Source organism: Schistocerca gregaria, chromosome 9 (assembly GCF_023897955.1).
Source record: "Schistocerca gregaria isolate iqSchGreg1 chromosome 9, iqSchGreg1.2, whole genome shotgun sequence".
Lineage (NCBI taxonomy): Eukaryota > Metazoa > Arthropoda > Insecta > Orthoptera > Acrididae > Schistocerca > Schistocerca gregaria.
Window position 1 is genome coordinate 195019096 of NC_064928.1, and position 26988 is coordinate 195046083.

At 43.9% G+C, this 26988-nt stretch overlaps 1 protein-coding gene across 1 annotated transcript in view; it reads left to right on the forward strand.

Moving 5' to 3' along the window:
- The window catches only part of LOC126291503 (cytochrome P450 4C1-like), a 75270-nt gene that overhangs the window by 3389 nt on the left and 44893 nt on the right, over nucleotides 1-26988 (forward strand). Inside the window, exons 2-4 of the mRNA XM_049985009.1 lie at nucleotides 5585-5704; nucleotides 20186-20435; nucleotides 25128-25329. Of these exons, the coding sequence (XP_049840966.1) occupies nucleotides 5585-5704; nucleotides 20186-20435; nucleotides 25128-25329 (572 nt within the window). The remainder of the gene's footprint in view (nucleotides 1-5584; nucleotides 5705-20185; nucleotides 20436-25127; nucleotides 25330-26988) is intronic.

A 26988-nucleotide genomic window follows, 5' to 3' on the forward strand; every position in this document is an offset into this window, starting at 1 on the left:
TCCTCAGTTCTTGTAACAGGGCGATGTCGATGTCCGCTGCTCTTAGCGTGTCACGGAGCAGTTGATTTAACGTGGGAGCCGATATTCTTAGTACTGATAGTAGCTATTCGGTACGCTTGATGGGGGATCCGTGTTGTCGATAGGTTAGTAGCTGGTTAAGATTGTCGTGGTGGATTCTGGAAGTCCATAGAAGTCGCAGGAGTCCAGGAGTCGTCGTAGAAACATCCCCCATTTTAGTGTTGGTCTAACGGAGGAACAGATCTCATATCCGCATCAGGTGGACGTGGGAAATCCGTGTCATCCGCCCATGAAAAATGTCCGTCAGTTTTGACATCGGCGAGAGGTGGCAGCGCTCGCCGAGTCGGCTCAATTGCGTCGGTGACGACAGGCGTGCTGTGTTCCATGGCTTCTGGGCGCGGGGCTTGCGCACACTCTCTGTTGGACGGCTCACCGTCTTGTGGATGACGCGTCTCCGTGTCAGAGGAGAAAGAGTTATCGTGTACTCCGTCAGAGTGATATGCCATCTCTTCGTCCTGCTGAGGGGGCTCAGCGGTCGATTCTGTTGTCTTGAGGCGTTTTTTTCGTCTTTTGGGCGACTTTTGCTTCCGGCAATGAGTTTCGGTGTCTGAGGAAGGAAGAGATTCACGTCGTTCCAGGACAAAAGCCGCGGGTGCTATGAAGTGGTCTTTATTCTTCATAACACTCTCGCTTGTATCCTCGTGATCTTCTAAAGTTCCGGCTGTAGGTCATGTTCAGGAGCGGCGTTGCTGGGAGCCTCCGGGTGTATCGGTCCAGAGAGGCGCTCATGAACGGCGTCTTGTGTGGGCTGGACGTGCAGTGTCGCCGCATAGGTGGCTGGAAGGGTCGTTGTGGTTCTGTCGTTCGTATCGTCGTGCCTTAGTTGTGTGATGCGGCGTTGCAGGCATTCATTCCGGACGTGGCCTTCTTTGCCACAACCGGAACATGTTCGAGGTTGTCCGTCGTAAATGACCACCGCACGGCAGCCGCCGATAGAAATGTACGATGGGACGTGCCGTTTGAGATCGATTCAGACTTGTCTCACACCATTAAGCACCGGATACGTCGTAAACTGTGCCCATGTCTCGGCTACGTGGCTCTGGACTTTTCCGAACGGGCTTAGCGCCGCGATTTCATCTTCACCACCTCGAAAGGCAGTCCGAATACATGGATCGTCCGAAGGCCAAGTCCTGCATGGTCGCCACCCACAGGCCCGACGTTTCCGCCGGAGTACCGAAATTTTACTCCACGTCGCGTCAGTTGAATAATCTCGTTGCAGGCAGCGTCGGAAGTCATCTCAACATAAACGACGCTGCTAATGATCGACAGGTGTATGCCGATGAGTTCGTCACGGGGGATCGTCACGTCTTCGAGTAGGAAGCGTTCGACGCCCAGTGCTTTGGGTCGTGCGTATTCATTTGAGAAGGTGAACTTAAGGAGTGTTCTTCCTGTAAGAGTTGGCAATTGGAGCTTGTTCGACTGAGAAGGGCGGTGACGAGGAAGTAAACAAACACTCCGCGCGCGCAGCGGCGTGGACGGCCGAGCGCGGTGCTTACTGCTGCCCTGCCGAACGCAGACTGCACCATCTGAGCTACCCGAGCACGATTCACGCCCCGTCCTTACACCTTTACTTCTGCCAGTACCTCGTCTCCTACCTTCCAAACTTTACAGAAGCTCTCCTGCGAACCTTGCAGAACTAGCACTCAAGCGTAGAAAGCAAATCGAAAACGCCAAATGAACGTTCTAACAACCCTACCACAACAAAGGTCAGCATTTAATAACGGTTGTGGTGTTGCTCACGCTGCTAAATACTGCATTTTCGGGCAACAACAGCGATATTATGTGGCAGGTGTCATTAGAGCACAGTTAGTAAAGTTATTTCATGTAATAATCAAAAAACTAGGCACTCATCTTTTTGTGTTTCCCACGCTGGTCTCGTATTATCATGGCTCAATCGGAGAAAATCTAGGTGGCTATGATTCCAAGCTCGGATGCAAAGAGGCCTAGGTTTTATCCTGTTATACTCAAAAGTTATGTAGATGCGCTTCACAAACCATCCTCGAAGATTACACTTTTGCTGGACAATAGTGATGTAAAAAAATAATAAGCACTCCGAAATTAAGTTACATTTCCTTTTAATTGCAATATCACGTAAACTCAAAACATCACTTCACAATACAAAACATACTTGAAAACATCTTCCTCACTGTCACTGTTAAAGTTCACATTTTATAAGGGGACTACGTTATGCGTCTTTCCAACATTACTTCCAAGACGTCCGACTCTCTAACAAGTTAACAACTAACTAACTAATAATCGCTTACGCGCCCAAAAATTAGAGTTACAGGTACGTCAAAGATCATAGTGACAAAAGAAAGAATACACATAAGAATAATATCATTGCAATATAAACATATCGATGCATCAAAAGTGAAATCAAATCTGAATGTTGTCTCAGAAATATGTCAACTACTTTACAGAAACACATTAGAATATTGCTGGTATCAAGAGGTTCAGGTGAGGTGCCGTAATGGTTGCGTAATTCAAATACCATTACAACGTGTTGCTTCAAATGTAACGAAAGAACAAACGAACATTTTCTATGTATTGTTCAACGGATGTAAATATCATGATGACCCAAAAATTTGTATTTACTGCATCTAATTCCGTGAAGTTAAACCTTTATTATTCGCTATCAAAGTGATGAAAACTGCATGTGGTAGATTAATACAACGGTAATGTAAAGCAACATAACAAACAAAGTTCTGTGTTTGATGAAATGCGCATCCTGAAGTACCTATACCCAGCCAAGATAAACCTATGTCCCTACTGAAAATGTACTTTTCATCTGAGAAAGAACAATGGATAAAATTATGAGTGCGTAATTTGGGTAGTATTTATCACTTGGTTCAAATAGCTCTGACAACTATGGGACTTAACTTCTAAGGTCATCAGTCCCCTACAACTTAGAACTACTTAAACCTAACTAACCTAAGGACATCACACACATCAATGTGCGAGCCAGAATTCGAAACTGCGACCGTAGCGGTCGCGCGGTTCCAGACTGTAGTGCCTAGAACCGGTCGGCCACCCCGGCAGGCCTTATCACTTGGTATAAATATAGTGTGTTCCATATATATATATATATAGTGTGTTCCATTGGTAGTGACCGGGCCAAATATCTCACGAAATAAGCATCAAACGAAAAAACTACAAAGAACGAACTTGTCTAGCTTGAAGGGGGGAAACCAGATAGATGGCGCTGCCATAGGTCAAACGGATATCAACTGCATTTTTAAAAAAAATAGGAACACCCATTTTTATCACATATTCGTGTAGTACGTAAAAAAATATGAATGTTTTAGTTGGACCACTTTTTTTGCTTTGTGATAGATGGCGCTGTAATAGTCACAGCCGTATAAGTACGTGGTATCACGTAAGATTCCGCAAGTGTGGACGGTATTTGCTACGTGATACACTACCCGTGTTAAAATGGACCGTTTACCAATTGCGGGAGAGGTCGATATCGTATTGATGTATGGCTATTGTGATCAAAATGCCCAACGGGCGTGTGCTATGTGTGCTGCTCGGTATCCTGGACGACATCATCCAAGTGTCCGGACCGTTCGCCGGATAGTTGCGTTGTTTAAGGAAACAGGAAGTGTTCTGCCACATGTGAAACGTCAACAACGACCTGCAACAAATGATGATACCCAAGTAGCTGTTTTAGCTGCTGTCGCGGCTAATTCGCACATCTGTAGCAGACAAATTGCGCGAGAATCGACAATCTCAGAAACGTTGGTGTTGAGAATGCTACATCAACATCGACTGTACCCGTACCATATTTCTGTCCACCAGGAATTGCATGGCGACGACTTTGAACGTCATGAACAGTTCTGCCACTGGGCACAAGAGAAATTACGACACGGTGACAGATTTTTTTGCACGCGTTCTATTTAGCGTCGAAGCGTCATTCTCCAACAGAGGTAACGTAAACCGGCATAATATGCACTGTTGGGCAACGGAAAATCCACGATGGCTGCGACAAGTGGAACATCAGCCACCTTCGCGAGTTAATGTATGGTGCGGCATTATGGGAGGAAGGATAATTGGCCCCCATTTTATTGATGGAAATCTAAATGGTGAATTGTATGCTGATTTCCTACGTAATGTTCTACCGGTGTTACTACAAGATGTTTCACTGCATGACAGAATGGTGATGTTTTACATGATGGATATCCGGCACATAGCTCGCGTGCGGTTGAATCTGTATTGAATAGCATATTTCATGACATGTGGATTGGTCGTCGAAGCACCATACCGTGTCCCGCACGTTCACCGGATCTGACGTCCCCGGATTTCTTTCTGTAGGGAAACTTGAAGGATATTTGCTATCGTGATCCACCGGCAACGTCTGACAACATGCGTCAGCGCATTGTCAATGCATGTGCGAACATTACGGAAGGCGAACTACTCGCTGTTGAGAGGAATGTCGTTAAACGTATTGCCAAATGCATTGAGATTGATGGAATTCATTTTGATCATTTATTGCATTATTGTGGTATTTACAGGTAATCACGCTGTAACAGCATGCGCTCTGAGAAATGATAAGTTCAGAAACGTTCAAAGGTACCTACGTTCTGTGTTTTAATTTAAAAATCCTACCTGTTACCAACTGTTCGTCTAAAATTGTGAGCCATATGTTTGTGACGATTACAGCGCCGTCTATCACAAAGCGAAAAAAGTGATGCAACTTAAACATTCATATTTCTTTACGTACTACACGAATATGTAATAAAATATGTCGGTTTCTATTTAAAAAGAACGCAGTTGATATCCGTTTGACCTATGGCAGCGCCATCTAGCGGTCCAAACATAGCCCCATCTGGTTTCTCCCTTCAAGCTAGACGACTTTCGTTCTTTGTAGTTTTTTCGTGTGACGCTTATTTCGTGAGATATTTGGCCCCGTCACTATCAATGGACCACCCTGTATATATTTTCAGCTGTTGAATAGCTATCTTCAGTGTATTTAAATCAAATCATATAGACCCGTCTAGCTTTTGTCTACACCTTTTTTTACGCAATTTTTGTATATACATTGCCGGATTACAATTAAATCGCAAAAAAATGTGTCGACGAAAGGTAGACGAGTCTATATGATTTGATTTAAATGCATTGAAGATAGGTACGCAATAGCTGCTACCTAGATCTGCAATAAAAAATGAGATTGGACAGTCTGAATTTGCGACTCACAGCAATTTTTTTTTTTAATGCTACTGCACAACGGTTCCGGTGGGATATTAGCATCTGATACGACATGTTGCTTGTAAACGAATGTGATATTCTGCCTGGTTAATACGTGGCAGATTACAACGTCTCACAGTCCTAACTGATAAGTCGTGGCTCTTTCCATCTGCTGGGAATTTCTGAAGCCACAGCACTTTTTCGCTAAGAGCCGATGCGCGCTCGAGGTCATGCCTAAGAACCGGTGCGGGTGGTTCTGGGCGCGTCCAAGGATGACTGGTGGTCCATATAATAACAGCGCGCTGCATTCTGCACCGTGCAGTGCTGCACCGGCAGGCGTCGCAGAAGTCTCACCGCCGCGCGGGCGCCTACGTCATCGGCGCTCCAGCTCTGCCTCAGGTGCCGTCCGTGTCCATTCTTCGCGAGCAGCCCCACCTGCCGTGTGAGTAGTCTTTCACCGGGCGCTCTACCTTCAAGTTTCTCATCATCTCCGTGACGCCTCCCTCGAATTGGTCAAACCAACATGTGGTCATTCCTATTCAAGAACTGACGTATTGTCAAATGGAAGTATGCGGGACTATAAATATTTACATATAACAAAAACCCACTCCCATAAGGTCATTCACATTTCATCAAATTCACCATCCTCTGATTTTAGTCAGTATTGTATTATTACTCTTTATTTCACCCTATTTTGTATGCAGGGTGTTACAAAAAGGTGCGGCCAAACTTTCAGGAAACATTCCTCACACCGTCTCCGGCCATCCTGATTTAGGTTTCCCGTGATTTCCCTAAATCGCTTCAGGCAAATGCTGGGATGGTTCCTTTGAAAGGGCACGGCCGATTTCCTTCCCCATCCTTCCCTCAACCGAGCTTGCACTCCGTCTCTAATGACCTCGTTGTCGACGGGACGTTAAACACTAATCTCCTCTTCCTCCATTCCTCACACACAAATAAAGAAAAGATATTATGTGGACATGTTAGAGCTCATTTTATTTTCGTCAGTGTGTACTGTACTTCCACGATTCACCGCCAGATGGCCCAATTGAAGGAAGGTAATTTTGACTTCGGTGCTTGAGTTGACATGCGACTCATTGCTCTATTATACTAGCATCAAGCACATCAGTAAGTAGCATCAACAGGTTAGTGTTCATAACGAACATGGTTTTGCAGTCAGTGCAATGTTTACAAATGCGGAGTTCGTAGATGCCCATTTAATGTATGGATTAGCACGGGGCAATAGCCGTTGCGCGGTACGTTTGTATCGAGACAGGTTTCCGGAACGAAGGTGTCCTGACAGGAAGACGTTCGAAGCAATTAATCGGCGTCTTAGGGAGCACGGAACATTCCAGCCTATGACTCGCGACTGGGGAAGACCTAGAGCGACGAGGACACCTGCAATGGACGAGTCAATTCTTCGTGCAGTTGACGATAACCCTAATGTCAGCGTCAGAGAAGTTGCTGCTGTACAAGGTAACGTTGACCACGTCACTGTATGGAGAGTTCTATGGGAGAACCAGTTGTTTCCGTACCATGTACAGCGTGTGCAGGTACTATCAATAGCTGATTGGTTTCCACGAGTACACTTCTGCGAATGGTTCATCCAACAATGTGTCAATCCTCATTTCAGTGCAAATGTTCTCTTTACGGATGAGGCTTCATAAAAACGTGATTTTCTGTGAACGTTTGAGAAGGCAATTGGTGATGTCTTGATTGGGCCCCATGTTCTTCCACCTACGCTCAATGGAGCTCGTTATCATGATTTCATATGAGATACTCTACCTGTGCTGCTAGAACATGTTCCTTTACAACAGGTTCGGTGACCGATGGATTGGTAGAGGCGGACCAATTCCATGGCCTCCACGCTCTCCTGACCTCAACCCTCTTGACTTTCCTTTATGGGGGCATTTGAAAGCTCTTGTCTACGCAACCCCGGTACCAAATGTAGAGACTCTTCGTGCTCGTATTGTGGACGGCTGTGATACAATACGCCATTCTCCAGGGCTGCATCAGCGCCTCAGGGATTCCATGCGACAGAGGGTGGATGCACTTGTCCTCGCTAACGGAGGACATTTTGAACATTTCCTGTAGCAAAGTGTTTGAAGGCACTTGTAAGTTCTGTTGCTGTGCGTTTCCATTCCATGATTAAGGTGATTTGAAGAGAAGTAATAAAATGAGCTCTAACATGGAAAGTAAGCGTTTCCGGACACATGTCCACATAACATATTTTCTTTCTTTGTGTGTGAGGAATGTTTCCTGAAAGTTTGTCAGTACCTTTTTGTAAACCCTGTATATGAACTGCTTGTGACATACACTAGCTGATCAAAAGTATCCGGACATCTGGCTGAAAATGACTTACCACTTTGCAGCGCCCTCCATCCGTAATGCTGGAATTCAGTATGGTGTTGGCCCACCCCTAGCCTTGATGACAGCTTCCACTCTCGCAGGCATACGTTCACTCAGGTGCTGGAAGGTTTCTTGGGGGATGGCAGCCCATTCTTCACAGAGTGCTGCACTGAGGAGAGGTATCGATGTCGGTCGGTGAGGCCTCGCACGAATTGCTCTTCAACAGTTGGAAGCAAGAAAGTGCTTTAAACATCAATGTAGGCCTGTGCTGTGATAGTTCCACGCAAAACAACAAGGGGAGCAAGCCCCCTCCATGAAAAAGACGACCACACCATAACACCACCACCTCTGAATTTTACTGTTGGCACTACACACGCTGGAAGATGACGTTCACCGGGCATTCGCCGTACCCACACCTTGCCATCGGATCGCCACATTGCGTACGGTGATTCGTCATTCCACACTCCACTGTTCAGTCGTCCAATGTTTACGCTACTTACACTAAGCGAGGCGTAATTTCGCTTTACCGGCGTGATGTGTGGCTTATGAGCAGCCGCTCAACCATGAAATCCAGGTATTTTCACCTCCTGCCTAACTGACATAGTACTTTCAGTGGATCCTGATGCATTATGGAATTCCTGTGTGGCGATCTGCATGGATGTCTGCCTATTACACATTACGACCCTCCTCAACTGTCGGTGGTCTCTGCCAGTCAACAGACGAAGTCGGTCTGTACGCCTTTGTGCTGTACGTGTCCCTTCACGTTTTCACTCCACTATCACATCGGAAACAGTGGATCTAGGGATGTTTAGGAGCGTGGAAATCTCGCGTACAGACGTATGACACAAGTGACACTCAATCACCTGACCACCTTCGAAATCCGTGAGTTCCTCTTTCTGGTCTTTCACGATGTCTAATGGCTGCTCAGGTTGCTGATATGGAGTACCTGGTAGTAGGTGACAGCAAAGTACATATAGTATGAAAAGCGTAAGTTTTGGGGGTGTCCGGATACTTTTGATCACATAGTGTAACTCTGTAATCGATGCACCTGTGTTCTTACTTGAAATTTATGCATTTACGTGAGTTTATCGATTCTACATCATAAATAGCTGGGCTAGTTGGTACATCTGATGCGTTTGCAGTTTTGATGTTTTGCTGCCTCTCGTGAGTTTTGTCTTTCGTTGTCTCGCTCTTGTAAGGTAAGCATGCCATTCTGTTGTGCTCATTGTAAAGATTATGCAAATGATAATTAGGTTTCCTTAATACAGTATGAAGTTCAAGTTGCTGTGCCTTTAATTTCTAACAAAAAACATGTCACTTATATATGATTTTTAAATTGCGTGATGTGTTTTTAGAGGCTCGCGGCACATTGTTAGTGGACGTTAATTACCCAACACTTTTTACTGCGTCTTACGCTATAAGTCCCTTAGATACTTTGACTGGTCATTTTATTTATGTTTTGAGGATTTCCACCCAAGCTATGCAAAGAATGATTCGATCATTCGTCAAATAACAATGACGTCGTTGTACGGCTTACATCAGTCGGAAAAGTCCCCACGAACATTTAAAAGTTTTTGATGGCGGTTAATATCCCTTATATGTTGCATTCTCAGCTTCACGAAGAAGTTGGTACGGAGCATTGGTTGTATTACAGCGCTGAGGCGTACATATTTTAGACCACAATACGCGGAACCACCATATGCTGATACCTACCCTGTTCTTTTTTCTTTTAAATATATAGTAAATCACTTAAATTACTGCTTTTGAATCCCTTTAAGGGGCTAGGACGTCAAAAATTAAAAAAAAAAAGATTTTTCAGGCACATGCCTATTTGTAGCACACGTCTTCCTGAATAGTTTGACGTATAAAACACATATATTTGAGAGATTTTAAGGCACGTTATTTGGTCTTAAGTGTACCGAGATGCAGCGCCACACCCCTTTGCACAGCATTCCTCTGTCATATGTGAGTGTATTTCGCTCTGTAGAATTCGTATGTTTATATCTACGCCAGAGATTGTCATGCGTGAGACAAAAGACTATTAATGTATTTTGTCTGCTAGTGTCGAAGTGCAGTGTTTTGATCGCTGATTTTGTTTGTTCATTGCTTTGAAAGGCTTGCAGTGTGGTGTTGTGAATTTCGAAACGATTTTCATTTGGCTGTGTTGCTTTGTGTCTGTCTGTGGCATATTATCGCACAAGATGCCTAGAATTCATAGGGGACTTGAAAAATATGACGCAAGCAGTTTGGGCCTTATACTTACACAAAATGACCACAGACAATAACCTTATGCACAACGTGTGCCCAAAAGCAAGCGAATCATGGTGTGGCTACCAAAGGTCAATTGCTGGTGGTGAAGAATATCATCACAGGAATTCTTTACAAAATGCTGCAATGGGAGCCATCAAACCTATATTCAGGGACCTTTCAAATGAAAACTTATTGAAGAAACGTCCTCATGTACCAATCCAAATGAACGTTTTAACCAATGTGTATGAGAAAGATTGCCAAAAGCCATTTTTGTGGGTGTGGTATTGGTGTTTGCAGTTTCATGTTTTAATGATGGTGTGCAAAGCAGGAAATATGTTTTAGAGAAAATGGGAATTAAGTCCGGAGTGAACTGCATCAAAGTTTTGTATGCGATAGATAGTCAGCTTATAGTGAAAGCAGATAACTCATTTTTGGAGGTGATAAAATCAAGAAGAGTGTATCATAGGAAACTGATTTAGAAAATGAAACAGAACTTACCTATAGTGCTGGACTGTTCTAAAAGATTGCCATATACAAGCAGAAACTTCAACGGCCATTTTCCGCAAAACACAAATTTCTGTACTTAGGTACATGTACCATCTGAAATAAATATCCTATTACTTTCAAACTTGGTACGCTTGTTAAACACAAACTCCTTAATGGAAAATTCTAGAATTTTTCGCCGGCTGGAGTGGGCGTGCGGTTCTAGGTGCTACAGTCTGGAGCCGAGCGACCGCTACGGAGGAACATGTGTGTGGAACAGCAGAAATGTACCACATCTGTGAAGAGTGCTAAAAGCAAACAAAAGAGAAGCGAAGAGGTCATTGCCACCTTTACAGGCAGATTTCGTGGTGTTGCACTTCATAACTGTAAATTATAGAATTAATTTCACGGTACCCATTGTGTTTGACAATCTAACGAATTGCGCTGGACTCTTTATAATCATGAACATTAGAGAACAAATGGAGAAAACACTCAAAATAAATGAACTCCATGTTTCTGTGATTGCAACAAATTCGGTAAAATATAAAAAATCTACTAAATCTATTACAGTTGAAACGTGTTCGTATTTGTTTGAACTCGTGTTTGTAAGGTCCTGGTCCGAATCTGAGAAACATATAAAGATTCTTTTGATATCGAAATATGAAAATTTCAGTGCAGGGCAACAGAGCTGTGTTAAAATTTAATTTTGAATGGAAATGTGTAGGTCAACGCTACACGATGTGGAATACAGACCAGACGGTATATCAAACAGTTCGTATGCGAGAAAGCAATCCGTTTTCAGTGAGATTTACATATGCCACCTGACAGCAAAACAAAATGATACATTAAAATTTTTGCCCTGAATATAGCTAATCTTTAGTCTTGCAAACAATCACTGTATCAGTACTGATATTGTAATTACAGAGGAAATGAATATAAAAATTAACGCATCTTACCTTGTGATAAGATTGCTTGAAAATTAACAAGATAGCGCTTTATCTAATCGTTTACCGGCATTAAGCTTTAGAATTACACTCTGAAAATCACGGCGCCTCACAATGCATATGAGCTTCGATGGTAATTAAATTTACTGGAATATCTCCGCACACGGAATGCTCGTTTGCTTTGAAACCTGTCACTATTAGGATAATACTGAGACTGCCATGTGCAATGCAAGACAGCATCAAACAAATTTTCATAAAAATGCTTCTCAGTACACTGCTCGCGATGCGTAATACGACTATATAAACACAGTTATCTAATTTTAACGACTGATAAATGAGAACAGACACTCCAAGTTTAATTATGCTTCATTAAGCCACGACAATAATACAGCTTTTCATAAAGTTCTCACATCCAGAGAAGTTACCAAAATTTTCTAATAATTTTTCTGTGTACAATTACTTTCCTTGACAGTTGTTTGCACTATAAGACGAAAACATATTTTACATTTATGGCTCAAACTCGTAGAAAATCGTCATGGCAAATAAGACCGTTACTTTCTACAGTGGGACATCACAGAGACATAAAACTTCGCTTTGTAAGTTTCGTCAAATTCCGGAAAAATGTATCTCATATTTAGAGACCAAAGAGTTGAAAATAACGAGAGAGTATTTTCCCAACAGGTAGCAGATTTACATTACTGGCCATTAAAATTACTACACCACGAATATGACGTACTACAGACGCGAACTTTAACCGGCAGGAAGAAGATGCTGTGGTATGCAAATGATTAGCTTTTCAGAGCATTCACACAAGGTTGGCGCCGCTGGCGACACCTACAACGTGCTGACATCTGCACGAACAGTTCGACGACGTTTGCAGCAGCATGGACTATCAGCTCGGAGACCGTGGCTGCGGTTACCCTTGACACTGCATAACAGAGAGGAGCGCCTGCGATGGTGTACTCGACAACGAGCCAGGGTGCACGAATGGCAAAACATAATTTTTTCGGATGAATCCAGGTTCTGTTTACAGCATCATGATGGTCGCATCCGTGTTTGACGACATCGCGTTGGACGCACATTGGAAGCGTGTACTCGTAATCGCCATACTGGTGTATCACCCGGCGTGATGGTTACACGTCTCGGTCACCTCTTGTTCGCACTGACGGCACTTTAAACAAGATGTGTTACGACCAGTGGCTCTACCCTTCATTCGATCCTTGCGAAACCGTACATTTCAGCAGGATAATGCACGACCGTATGTTGCAGGTCCTATAAGGGCCTTTCTGGATACAGAAAATGTTCGACTGCTGCTCTGGCCAGCACATTCTCGAGATCTCTCACCAATTGAAAACATATGGACAATAGTGGCCGAGCAACTGGCTCATCACAATATGCCAGTCACTACTCTTGATGAACTGTGGTATCGTGTTGAAGCTGAATGGGCAGCTGTACCTGTACACGCCATCCAAGCTCTGTTTGACTCAATGCCCAGGCGTATCAAGGCCCTTATTACGGTCAGAGGTGGTTGTTCTGGGTACTGATTTCTCAGGATCTATAGACCCAAACTGCGTGATAATGCAATCACATGTCAGTTCTAGTATAATATATTTGTCCAATGAATACCCGTTTATCATCTGCATTTCTTCTTGGTGTTGCAATTTTAATGGCCAGTAGTGTATTTGGGCAACAAGAAAATAGTATTTCCCTACCAGCATGTAACTGGCGAATCCGTTTAGTTGTAGGAACGGTTACCGCCGCTTGAGGCCTTTTAAAACTTGTTGACCAGTGCAACAACATCAAAAAACAGGATTAGCAAAAAGCGTGCGAAGTGTGGAATCTATTTGAACGCAAGACAATTTATACACTCCTGGAAATGGAAAAAAGAACACATTGACACCGGTGTGTCAGACCCACCATACTTGCTCCGGACACTGCGAGAGGGCTGTACAAGCACTGATCACACACACGGCACAGCGGACACACCAGGAACCGCGGTGTTGGCCGTCGAATGGCGCTAGCTGCGCAGCATTTGTGCACCGCCGCCGTCAGTGTCAGCCAGTTTTCCGTGGCATACGGAGCTCCATCGCAGTCTTGAACACTGGTAGCATGTCGCGACAGCGTGGACGTGAACCGTATGTGCAGTTGACGGACTTTGAACGAGGGCGTATAGTGGGAATGCGGGAGGCCGGGTGGACGTACCGCCGAATTGCTCAACACGTGAGGCGTGAGGTCCCCACAGTACATCGATGTTGTCGCCAGTGGTCGGCGGAAGGTGCACGTGCCCGTCGACCTGGGACCGGACCGCAGCGACGCACGGATGCACGCCAAGACCGTAGGATCCTACGCAGTGCCGTAGGGGACCGCACCGCCACTTCCCAGCAAATTAGGGACACTGTTGCTCCTGGGGTATCGGCGAGGACCATTCGCAACCGTCTCCATGAAGCTGGGCTACGGTCCCGCACACCGTTAGGCCGTCTTCCGCTCACGCCCCAACATCGTGCAGCCCGCCTCCAGTGGTGTCGCGACAGGCGTGAATGGAGGGACGAATGGAGACGTGTCGTCTTCAGCGATGAGAGTCGCTTCTGCCTTGGTGCCAATGATGGTCGTATGCGTGTTTGGCGCCGTGCAGGTGAGCGCCACAATCAGGACTGCATACGACCGAGGCACACAGGGCCAACACCCGGCACCATGGTGTGGGGAGCGATCTCCTACACTGGCCGTACACCTCAGGTGATCGTCGAGGGGACACTGAATAGTGCACGGTACATCCAAACCGTCATCGAACCCATCGTTCTACCATTCCTAGACTGGCAAGGGAACTTGCTGCTCCAACAGGACAATGCACGTCCGCATGTATCCCGTGCCACCCAACGTGCTCTAGAAGGTGTAAGTCAACTACCCTGGCCAGCAAGATCTCCGGATCTGTCCCCCATTGAGCATGTTTGGGACTGGATGAAGCGTCGTCTCACGCGGTCTGCACGTCCAGCACGAACGCTGGTCCAACTGAGGCGCCAGGTGGAAATGGCATGGCAAGCCGTTCCACAGGACTACATCCAGCATCTCTACGATCGTCTCCATGGGAGAATAGGAGTCTGCATTGCTGCGAAAGGTGGATATACACTGTACTAGTGCCGACATTGTGCATGCTCTGTTGCCTGTGTCAATGTGCCTGTGGTTCTGTCAGTGTGATCATGTGATGTATCTGACCCCAGGAATGTGTCAATAAAGTTTCCCCTTCCTGGGACAATGAATTCACGGTGTTCTTATTTCAATTTCCAGGAGTGTATTTGAAGACCGACTTATTGCTTCTGAGTGATGTTTTTCAATATTTCTGCACTCCCTGTCTTAAAATATTCAAAACAGCCCTGGCGTGTTAAGTGACCTCAGCTGCTCTGGCGTAGTGTGTAGTGTTCAAAAGGCCTATACTAAAATTGCAACTTATTACCGATTTTGAGCAATTACTGTTTGTTGAGCATGACATCATAGGTGGTCCTGTTAATGCTCGCATAGACATGCAGTTGCAAACAAAAGGTTCATGGCTCCCTATGATGAACGGGATGAGTCTCACGTTATGTACCCAGCTGTCAACGGTCCGCACAGGTGGGCCAAATTGCAATGGCTGCCACTTCATGATTCTGAGTGGAAGCCTGTCGAGGGTTTTGATGTAAATTGATTATTCAGGAGTAGGTTACATTTTAGAAGTACATCTTGAATAGCTGGAAGATTTACACAAACTTCGCTCTGGTCTAGCACCAAGTGAGAGAAAATTGTACCATCACCCAGCATCAATAAGCTGGTCAATGCAAAAATTTTATTTCCATTTTGTTTAGTAAGAAAAAATATGTGATTCACTATGAAATTTAAAACAGTAGGTTAAGGATAATCTCATTCAGCACAAAAGTCACCAGATGTGTTCGTTCCGACAATAAGCCTGGATGGATATGTATATACGAGGATGCGTCGAATGAAAACCTTAAATTTGTAATAACAAATCGAAATTCGGCGCCGTTATCCTGTAAGTTGGTAAGCGTGCTACAAACAGCGTGCAGTATGGTCTGTAGGCGGCAGCATAGTACAGATGCACACATAAAGTCGCAGTATAAATATAAAGTTGGCCGCCCCACTTGTGACTTGCACCAGGCAATAACGGCGTTCGGTTATTCGGTTTTTGCATAGTGAAGGTGTGAAACCTCTTGAAATTCAGCGACCAATGAAGGTTCAGTACGGTGATGCATGTTTGTCACAGCAGCAAGTCTACGAATGGAGTAGGAAGTTCGCAAATGGTGTGACTTCAGTGGAAGATGCTCCTCGTCAAGGTCAGGCACAACGAGTTGTGACTCCACAGAACATTGCGGCAGTTGAAGCCGCAGTGAAGGAAAACCGCCGAGTGACACTGAATAACATTGCAGCATGTTTACACATTAGTCATGGGTCAGCACACCACGTTGTGCATGATGTGCTCCAGTTTAACGAAGTGTCTGCAAGATGGGTGCCACGGCAGCTGACTCCTGAAATGAGATAACGACGTGTTGATGCCTGTGAAGAACTTCTTCGGCGCTTTGAACGAGAAGGTGATGGCTTCCTTGCAAGAATCGTTACTGGGGATGACACCTGGGTTAACTTCCAACAACCGGAAACGAAGAGAGCGGGCAAGGAATGGCGCCATTCCTCATCACCGAAAGCAAAGAAGTTTCCAACAGAACCATCAGCAGGGAAGGTTATGGGGACTTTTTTTTTTTTTTTGGACGAAAAAGGCGTCATTTTGGAGCATTACATGCCTAGAGGGACCACTTGTCACCAGTGAATCATACACAGATCTCCTAAAATATCATCTGCGGCCTGCAATCAAATCAAATCGACGTGGATTGTTGTCAGCAGGTGTCCTTTTGCAACATGACAATGCAAGGCCCCACACTGCCCGTACAACAGTTTCAACAATTACAGACCTGCATTTTGAGTGTCTTCCTTATCCACCATACTCACCAGATTTTGCCTCAAGTGATTTCCATATGTTTGGACCACCCAAAGACGCAATGGGAGGAAAGAACTTCCGTTCTGATGAAGAGGTACGCCTTGCGGTGCGTGAGTGGATGCGCGGACTACCAAAAGAATTTTTTTTAAACGAATTTATGCACTTTGTAAGTGCTGGAGGATTTGCACTGAGCATGGGGGAGATTATGTTGAAAAGTTATACAGCTTTGTACCACTTCTGCACAATAAATATTTAAAAAAATATTTAATGATTTATTTGACTCACCCTCGTAGATATTAATACTACGAAACATGTGAAAGCAAAGAACGATTTCGAAAAAAACTTCAAACTCATGGATAGCAGTGTTTTCGTCAAAACTACGCAAAATATGCGGAACATGAAAGATGTAAAGCTAGTAAAGATTTGTTGTTGTTGTGGTCTTCAGTCCTGAGACTGGTTTGATGCAGCTCTCCACGCTACTCTATCCTGTGCAAGCTTCTTCATCTCCCACTACCTACTGCAACCCACATCCTTGTGAATCTGCTTAGTGTAGTTATCTCTTGGTCTCCCTCTACGATTTTTACCCTCCACGCTGCCCTCCAATACTAAATTGGTGATCCCTTGATGCCTCAGAACATGTCCTACCAACCGGTCCCTTCTTCTGGTCAAGTTGTGCCACAAACTTCTCTTCTCCTCAATCCTATTCAATACTGCCTCATTAGTTATGTGATCTACCCACCTAATCTTCAGAATTCTTCTGTAGCACCACATTTCGAAAGCTTCTATTCTCTTCTTGTCCAAACTATTTATCGTCCATGTTTCACTTCCATACATGGCTACACTCCATACAAATACCTTCAGAAACAACTTCCTGACACTTAAATCTATACTCGATGTTAACAAATTTCTCTTCTTCACAAACGCTTTCCTTGCCATTGCCAGTCCAAATTTTATATCCCAGTAAAGATTTAAGAAGCTAAATACAGAGCTGCTGTTATGATTGCAAAATCGAATTTCACGGGAGGTGTCCCAATTGATGAAAATTTGGTTGCAGTTGAATGAAGCATGTTTAAAATTTGTAGCTGTAAGAATGACTATTTTAGGTCTTACTAAGACACTGGTTATAGATTTTCATTACAGCAATATATTGAAGAAATTTGAGCTAAAAATGTTGAAATATGTTACACAGATAGACCAATATATCATGTAAGCACATGAAATATTTATGATATTATTCGAAATGTTGTTTGTAGATTTTCTGACACTTCAAGTTACTCTGATTTACAACATTCCACGTGTCAAAAAGAAAGAGCGTTGGTTGTAGGTTTAATGAAAGATGAATTGTCAGGAAAAATAATTAAAGAATTGATAGGACTGAGAATAAGAATGTAGAATCACGTAACAGAGACGCAACGTGTAATGCTTAGAGAAAAAGGCGTGAAACACTCGTCAGCAAAAGGACTTGAGACCGATTAGTACTGGGGATCGTGTTGGGATATCGACCGTGCAGTACGTGATTCAGCATATACAATACGTTGTTCCTTTTATTAGACAACATAAACTTGCTTTATCTGCACTAGACAACAAACGTTTGAGACTTCATGATAGGTGATACAGTCAGTTGGATGGATCAGGTTTGTTGTTACACAGGGTTGATGGTTGTGCCAAGATATGCCGCCATATACGTGAATGGCTGTTTGGAAGGTACAATGCGCTATGGATGCAGGACATTGGTGCAGTAGTATGCTATCGAGGACATTCCCTGGGCTTCCATGGGACCTGAGGTAGTAATCGAAGGCACCATGACAGTTGTGGACTAAGTGAACAATATATTGTGGATTACCTGCTCCCCTTTCATACTTGGTGTCTCCTCCATTGGCAATGGCAACTTCCAGTAGGATAACAACGAAAGAATTGTGCTGCAGTGGTTCGAGGAGCGTGGTTGTCAACTTACGTTGATATCTTGGCCACAAAATCGCCTGAACTGAACCTGGTGGAATTTATTTGCGATGCTGCCGTGTGCCAGCTCAATGGCCACAAAGCACCGGCCCCTAATACACTGAAGCGCCAAAGAAACTGGTACAGGCATGCTTTTTCAAATACACAGATACGTAAACAGAGAGAAAAAGGCGCCGTGGTCGCCAATGCCTGTATAAGACAACAAGTGTCAGGCACTGTTGTTCGATAGGCTACTGCTGCTAAAATGGCAGGTTATCAAGATTTAAGTGACTTTGAACGTGCTGTTATAATCGGTGCACGAGCGATGGGACACAGCATATCCGAGGTACCGCTGAAGTGGGTATTTTTCCCGTATGAGTGTACCGTGAATATCAGGAATCCGGTAAAACATCAAATTTCCGACATCGCTGCGTCCGGAAAAATATCCTCCAAGAACGGGACCAACGACGACTGAAACGAATCTGTCAACGTGACAGAAGTGCAACCGTTCCGCAAGTTGCGGCAGATTTCAAGTGCTGGGGCATCAAAAAGTGTACGGTGTGCGAGTCATTCAACTTCATCTATACGGGCTCTCGGAGCCGAAGGCTTGCAGTGATATGGGACCCCTGATACGTCTAGATACGAATCTGACAGGTGACACGTAGGTAAGCATCCTGTCTGATCCCTGCATTCATTAATGCCAATTCTGCATTCCGACGGACTTGGGCAAATCCAGCAGGACAATGCGGCACAACACACGTGCAGGATTTTTTACAGAGTGGCTCCAGGAATGCTCTTTTGAGTTTAAACACCTCCGATGGTCACCAAACTCCCTAGTCATGAACATTGTTGAGTACATCTGGGATGCGTCGCAACGCGCTGCTCGTACTCTTATGCACAGTCCTGCTAGATTTGTGGTGTCAGTTCCCTCCAGCACTACTTCATAAATTAGCCGGGTCCGTGCCACGTCGTGCTGCGGCATCTCTGCTTGCTCGCGGGGACCGTACACGATATTTGGCAGGTGTATCAGTTACTACAATGAGATTTTCACTCTGCAGCGGAGTGTGCGCAGATATGAAGGAGACGAGGTACTGGCAGAATTAAAGCTGTGAGGACGGAGCGCGAGTCGTGCTTGGGTAGCTCAGTTTAGCCGGCACGGTAGCTCAGCGTGCTCGGTCAGAGGGTTACGTGCCCTCTGTAATAATAAAAAAACTGAGTTAATAGATCAACAACGAACCTAATTGGATGTCTTACGACCTCCGCCCCGAGCAGATTCACCGAACTAAAGAGAACAAAATGAGCTTTTTTTTAAAAAAAGAAAAGTTGGTAGAGCACTTGCCCGCGAAAGGCAAAGTCCGGAGTTCGAGTCTCGGCTCGGCACACAATTTTAATCTGCTAGAAAGTTTCAGGTGTATCAGTTTTTTTGGCTCTTTAGTGTGTAAGGAGAACTGTCTTGTACCTTTCGTACGACATAGCTCATGAAACCATGCCATGCAGAATCGCCGTTGCACTGAACTTCAGAAATCGACCAGCATGCTATTAATCAGATGATATTTTGGATCATCGGTGGATTACGACTGATGATGTTTGGTTTGTGGGGCGCTCAACTATGCGGTCATCAGCACCCGTATAGTCTTAATTATTACACAGTTCATTTTTTTCACAGTTCATTCTAGCCAATGCCACAAATGATTTTGATCATGAAATGATGAGAACAACACAAACACCCAGTCTTCGGGCAGAGAAAATCCCCAAGACGGTCGGGAATCGAACCTGGCGCCCTGTGATCCAGAGGTAGCAACGCTAGCCACTAGACCAAAAGATACCGACGTCAGTGGATTAAGTGATCTCGACGGCTTTATTCAGGAACAATTTTGCACGCAATAGCTGTAGAACGCCATCTGATGCTTGCCATCCTTACTGAACTTGCCTGTGCACAGTAATGAGAACCATGCCAAAGAGTGACCAGCTGTGCTTCTGACCGCAGGTTGGTTACCCGTGGCCGTCCTCGGTTGTTGGACCATGGTGTGGTGGTCGTGGTTGTTGATGCAGCTGGCGGTGTGGAGCTGCGCCGGCGTGGCGGCGGTGCTGTGGTGGCTGTGGGTCACCAGACCCCGTGTGGACGTTCCAGGGCCGGCCACGCTGCCCATCATCGGGAACATTCTGGACTTCCGCGAGGTTCCGGTGACCCTACACAAGTTTAGAGAACTCCACCACCGGTATGGAGACTTGACTAGGTGAGCTTCTAGTGCCTCTGTGTGGACAGTGATCAAAGGTATTTAATATTTATGTCATTATCCATAATATTGGCACTAGAGCGTATGTCAACCACTGTTTGTTAACTCTTCCTCATTTTAACAATCTTACTATTGTCGTGTTCTTCTTTTTATTGCTTTTTATTACTGTAATGCCTTTATACGTTATAAGCTCACTACAGACTTCAACTATTGTATGCCCCCTTTATTTTCACGGTTTCAATTAATTATTGAAAACTAGTGTATGCCGACATTAGCGACATCTGGCCAACGTACTATACAAACATCTTGTGGCTTCTGTACGGCAGCTTGTTTTAAACAGTAGTGTTACTGACAACATGACTCCTGCATGTGATGTTATTTATATGTATTTGACGATGCTGGTGCAGATTCCGCATTTAACATTTGACGATGCCAATATGGCTGCAGTAGATTAGGACTTTGTTTTTATGAAACGTGTATGCCTCTTCATACTTAAAGCGCACAAATTTATATATTGTCAGTACTATTTTTCTTTATGGTCTATGTATTGTTTTTAAGCTGTAGACAACCTGCGAGTGTATTTATGTTTTTCCCAGTTTTGCTGCATATCTGATGATGCTCATTAAAGACCGAAACCGGTAATCTGTTAACAAAAAGTTTGTGATCATAGACGTAAATGAAAGGAAACTTAGTGATCATTCATTTGACGGAATACAGATAGAAGCTCACCACAGTGGTAACAGATTCATAGCTTTCCTCAGTGTGAGCCACATCGTCAGATTTCTATTTGTCCACCAGTTTATCTTTTATAAGCGTGATTTCACAATTACGAAATACCCTGTATGGAGATTTGAGAACGTGGCCTTATTGGAACGCTTAGGGCAGTGGCTGGCTGATAACGCAACACTCGGAAAGAAAAAAAATGCTGTCTAATCTTCAGAAATCAGTGGTATAGTTATGTAGCCTCGGATACTCTTCGATGAGTTGAAGCCTTACGGAATTAAGAGGAAAAGTGAACAATGGTTCTTTTCATAACTATAAACTAAAACTGAATTTTTTCCTCCACTTTCAGAAACGCGATTTCGCAGACAAACTCTAAAAGTAATGACTTGGGACACCATATGGTCTCAGTTCCTAGGCGGTAACGTTAAAAGCATTCTTTGACTCGAATCCCTATGTATAGATGACATACTTCAAGGAGACAATTCCTAGATGATTGCGACGAGAATGTGGAAAACTTCTTTGAAAAAAGATGGTACCACTCCATTGTTGATCAGCACATTGGTCTTCATGATTCGTTCATTGAATCTGCCTGCCTCGTGGTTTGCCAGGTATTATTCGTCCCCATGCTCCATCACTACAATGAAATTGTTGTGGATAGAGATATAAAGAACTATTAGACAAGACCACCCTATAGAGCTCTCCCCCCCCCCCCCCCACAAACACAAAAAAGAAAAAAAATCCGCAGCCCCACAGTCACACTCACTTTCTCTCTCTCTCTCTCTCTCTCTCTCTCTCTCTCTCTCTCTCTCTCTCTCTCTCCCTTTTCACACACAACATACACACCCACCCGCCCACCCACACCCACACACACACACAAAACAAAGTACTTATAATAATAATAATGAAAAATCCTCAAACCATCTCTCTCTCTCACTCTCTCTCTCTCTCTCTCTCTCTCTCTCTCTCTCTCTCTCTCTCTCTCTCTCTCACACACACACACACACACATATAGACACACAAAAGATGCACAAACTCCTCTGAAAGATTCAGAACAACTGCTGCGAACACTTTCAACTGTTCCCCCATCAGCCATCTTGCTTTACACCTTCAACTCTCCCACTGTCCGCCATGTTTGTTTTTATAGCTGGTAAACAGTGAAACAGTGCCAGTGACAGTGACAGCTCAATATATAGTATCCATTTTTTGATATTCAGCTCCTTGTATTGACCGTGTTTGCAGTTAAACATTTTTGGATGTGAGGTCCACCAGTTGTGCAAAACACCGTTTTTCTCAGTAACCAAACATATTTCGGCACCACTGTGTGATAATCAGTGGGTTTTCGTTTTTTCATTAAGGTGTTCCTGTATTTGTGGTAGAGCTTGCTGGAGAATGCCTGGCTGGGTGTTTTGCACAACTGGCGGACCTCACATTTAAATTTTTTAACTGCAAACAAGGCCAATACAAGGAGCTGCATGTCAAAAGATGGATATTTCGTCACCCAGCCAGGCATTCCCCAGCAAGCTCTACAACAAATACAGGAACACCTTAATGAAAAAACGAAAACCCACTGATGATGGCACAGTGGTGCCGAAACACGTTTGGGTACTGAGAAAAACGGTGTTTTGTGTAACCGGCGGACCTCACATCCAAAAAATCAATGTATAGTGTTTGACAGTGATGAAGATGAGGACAAAGAAAACGTAAGTGAAACGTAATGTAAATAGACACACACACACACACACACACACAATGGGGTGTTTCAAAAATGACCGGTATATTTGAAACGGCAATACAAACTAAACGAGCAGCGATAGAAATACACCGTTTGTTGCAATATGCTTGGCACAACAGTACATTTTCAGGCAGACAAACTTTCGAAATTACATAGTTACAGTTGTCAACAACAGGTGGCGCTGCGGTCTGGGAAACTCTATAGTACGATATTTTCCACTTATCCACCATGCGTAGCAATAATATGCCGTAGTCTGTGAATGAAATTACCCAAAACCTTTGACAACGTGTCTGGCGGAATGGCTTCACATGCAGATGAGATGTACTGCTTCAGCTGTTCAATTGTTTCTGGATTCTGGCGGTACACCTGGTCTTTCAAGTGTCCCCACAGAAAGAAGTCACAGGGGTTCATGTCTGGCGAATAGGGAGGCCAATCCACGCCGCCTCCTGTATGTATCGGATAGCCCAAAGCAATCACACGATCATCGAAATATTCATTCAGGAAATTAAAAACGTCGGCCGTGCGATGTGGCCGGGTACCATCTTGCATAAACCACGAGGTGTTCGCAGTATCGTCTAAGGCAGTTTGTACCGCCACAAATTCACGAAGAATGTCCAGATAGCGTGATGAAGTAATCGTTTCGGACCTGAAAAATGGGCCAATGATTCCTTTGGAAGAAATGACGGCCCAGACCAGAACTTTTTGAGGATGCAGGGATGATGGGACTGCAACATGGGGCTTTTCGGTTCCCCATATGCGCCAGTTCTGTTTATTGACGAAGCTGTCCAGGTAGAAATAAGCTTCGTCAGTAAACCAAATGCTGCCCACATGCATATCGCCATCATCAATCCTGTGTACTATATCGTTAGCGAATGTCTCTCATGCAGCAATGGTAGCGGCACTGAGGGGTTGCCGCATTTGAATTTTGTATGGATAGAGGCGTAAACTCTGGCGCATGAGACGATACGTGGACGTTGGCGTCATTTGGACCGCAGCTGCAACACGCAGAACGGAAACCCGAGGCCGCTGTTGGATCACCTGCTGCACTAGCTGCGCGTTGCCCTCTGTGGTTGCCGTACGCGGTCGCCGTACCTTTCCAGCACGTTCATCCGTCACGTTCCTAGTCCGTTGAAATTTGTCAAACAGATCCTTTATTGTATCGCTTTTCGGTCCTTTGGTTACATTAAACCTCCGTTGAAAACTTCGTCTTGTTGCCACAACACTGTGTTCTAGGCGGTGGAATTCCAACAACAGAAAAATCCTCTGTTCTAAGGAATAAACCATGTTGTCCACAGCACACTTGCACATTGTGAACAGCACACACTTACAGCAGAAAGACGACGTACAGAATGGCGCACCCACAGACTGCGTTGTCTTCTATATCTTTCACATCACTTGCAGCGCCATCTGTTGTTGAAAATTGTAACTACTGTAATTTCGAAAGTTTGTCCGCCTGAAAATGTACTGTTGTCCCAAGCATATTGCAACAAACAGTGTATTTCTATCGCTGCTCGTTTAGTTTTTATTGCCGTTTCAAATATACCGGACATTTTTGAAACACCCTGTATATATATATTTCAGGCATATAAATAACAATTTTCAATTCGTAATTTTGGCTTAAGTAATTTATCTAATTTAAGGTGTATCGCAGATGACAAACTGTGGAACAAAACAGTTACTGTAGAAACACAATACAACAGAGAAACCATACCATGTAGTAAAAACGTATGAATTCAAATTTTATGTGTTTTTTAAAATATCTGTAATTACGATTTAAAAAACTAATAGTTATATGTATACAGACAGGAAAGAACATTCTTTATCTTTGACAGCCATAAAATAAAAGCCTACTGAAGACGCTGCAACTGCAATGAAACATGTATGGGTTAAAAAACAAAATTGTATTTTGCTAAAGACGGACCCTATCCAAAAGCATATGTAGAGATATAAAGGGTTGACGAGAGAGATCTGCAGGAGCAGACGCAGGCAATCTTCAATTTCTGCAAAAACTTTTAGATTCTCTGAATGCACTAAATGTAGACATACACCATAAAAATTCTAAGTGTCTCGCACGTATTACGTAGAATCGGATAAATGTCTTCACTGTCGTATCGTGGTGTACTTGACTTGTTCTTGAACTTTGGCTTACACACGATTGTAGTTATTAATCGCTTAGGGTGGTTTTTCAGCCACACCAAGAAATGATGATGAGGGCACCCTTGTTACGCTGGTGGCAGGTTCTACCTGGGTCCAATTCTGGTGGTGGTTGTGGCGCACCCGGACGATGTGCAGCAGATCCTGCTGACGTCCAAGATGGTGGACCGCGACCCCTTCACCACCCATGCCATGCGGGTCTTCGCCGGTGATGGGATACTCGCCACCAGTGGTGACCGCTGGAAGACCCAACGGAAACACGTCAGCCACACGTTCCACTCTGAGGTGAGTTAACGCTTTCATGGATAAAATTCATTTTTTACAAATTTTTAAAATATTAAGGTGATAACAGTTTCTTTTCAGTCCCATTATTATATTTTCACCACCAAAATATTTTTTAAGTTCTCCATTTTTTCACAACAGGACGTGGGACGCACATGTCCCACGAACCAACGCAAGATACCTTTTCTGCTGACTGACTGATTTTGTAATTTTATTTTTTTAGCCATAAACAGGATTTTCCAGAGAATAAAATAACTACAAATTATACATGCATGTAATCTTTTTATTTGTGTAGAGCCAGTGTAAAAAATATTCATTACATTTCAGTTTTCATGATACATGATCAATACTTACAAAACTTTACATGCCATGAAACTTGGGAAAACATGGTATAGCACAGAGTGGTACACCACAAGCAGTGCAAACAATTTTTGTTCTCTTCTCTTTAGAGTTTGTGCTGCAGAATCTGCATAGCTTCCTAGTGCCACTGTCTTTCGGTACATGTTTGCCTACGCTCATGAGCCGGACGTCATCTGGCACACTAGAGATTCCTCTCTTTGCTGGGAAGAAAGTGGGCATTGATCCCCTCTTTTTCCTGGATGAATACCCATTAATCAATTGGCTTGCCAATCTTTACAAATAATATCTGCTGGGACACATGTGTCTCACGAATTTTATTTCGATTATAAGATAGTACAGTCTCTGAGAAGTACATTCCACACTGTGTTAGTACTAAAAATGATTATTAAGTTAATAAAGATGAATTACTTACTTCAGACTTCGCTAGAAAGTGAGAAATAATGAAAACTGAAGAATGACACAAATAAGTGGCGTTGCAGCGGCCATATATAGAAGCCAGTCAACAAAAGTAGTCACCGCTTCTATATTGCCTTTGCAGTGCAGTCCCGATTTATTTCTTATGTTCAGTACAGTCGCCCCTAGATGACAGCACCGTGCAGAGCTGGATGACATATATCCCGACATTCGAACTGGCTCTCAGAGTTAGTGGGACATATATGACCCATCAACCACGAAAGGGTTAACCAGCCTACGTTAAGTTGCGTCCTCTATCGGCAGCCACTGGAAGGTGCACTGAAGTAGTGAAGCAACGTAAATCACTTAATGAAAGCAAGTCTTCAGGTCCAGACTATCTAACAATTAGGTTCCCTTCTGGGTATGCTGGTGCAATAGCTCTGCACTTAACGGACATATACGGGATGTTCAAAAAGTCTCTCTGTAGTGCCGTTTGGTTGTTAGCCGCGCGTGCCGTAGGCCGCAGAGAAATACTGAAATGAAACTCAGTGAAATACAAGTTATTAATTTATTGAATATTCATTTTTACTTACAAATATTCACATTAAATGTTGAAAGTCTCCCCCCTGTTGTTGAATACACAATTCGATTCGTCTAATCATGTTTCCAAACAGAAGCTGTAACATTTTTTCTGTAGCAGAAGCAGTGAAAGTAGAAAGTAGATGTAGATGTAGATGTAGATGTAGAAAGTGGATATTGCAGTTTTCAATTCATCAATGGATTTTGGACGTTTTTTAGACAATTAATTATACCCTTGTTAATTAATAATCTTCGTCTACCTAAACGTTCATAAATAATATTAGACAAACAAAATAATCCAGAAGAACATAAACCATGATCAACCATTAA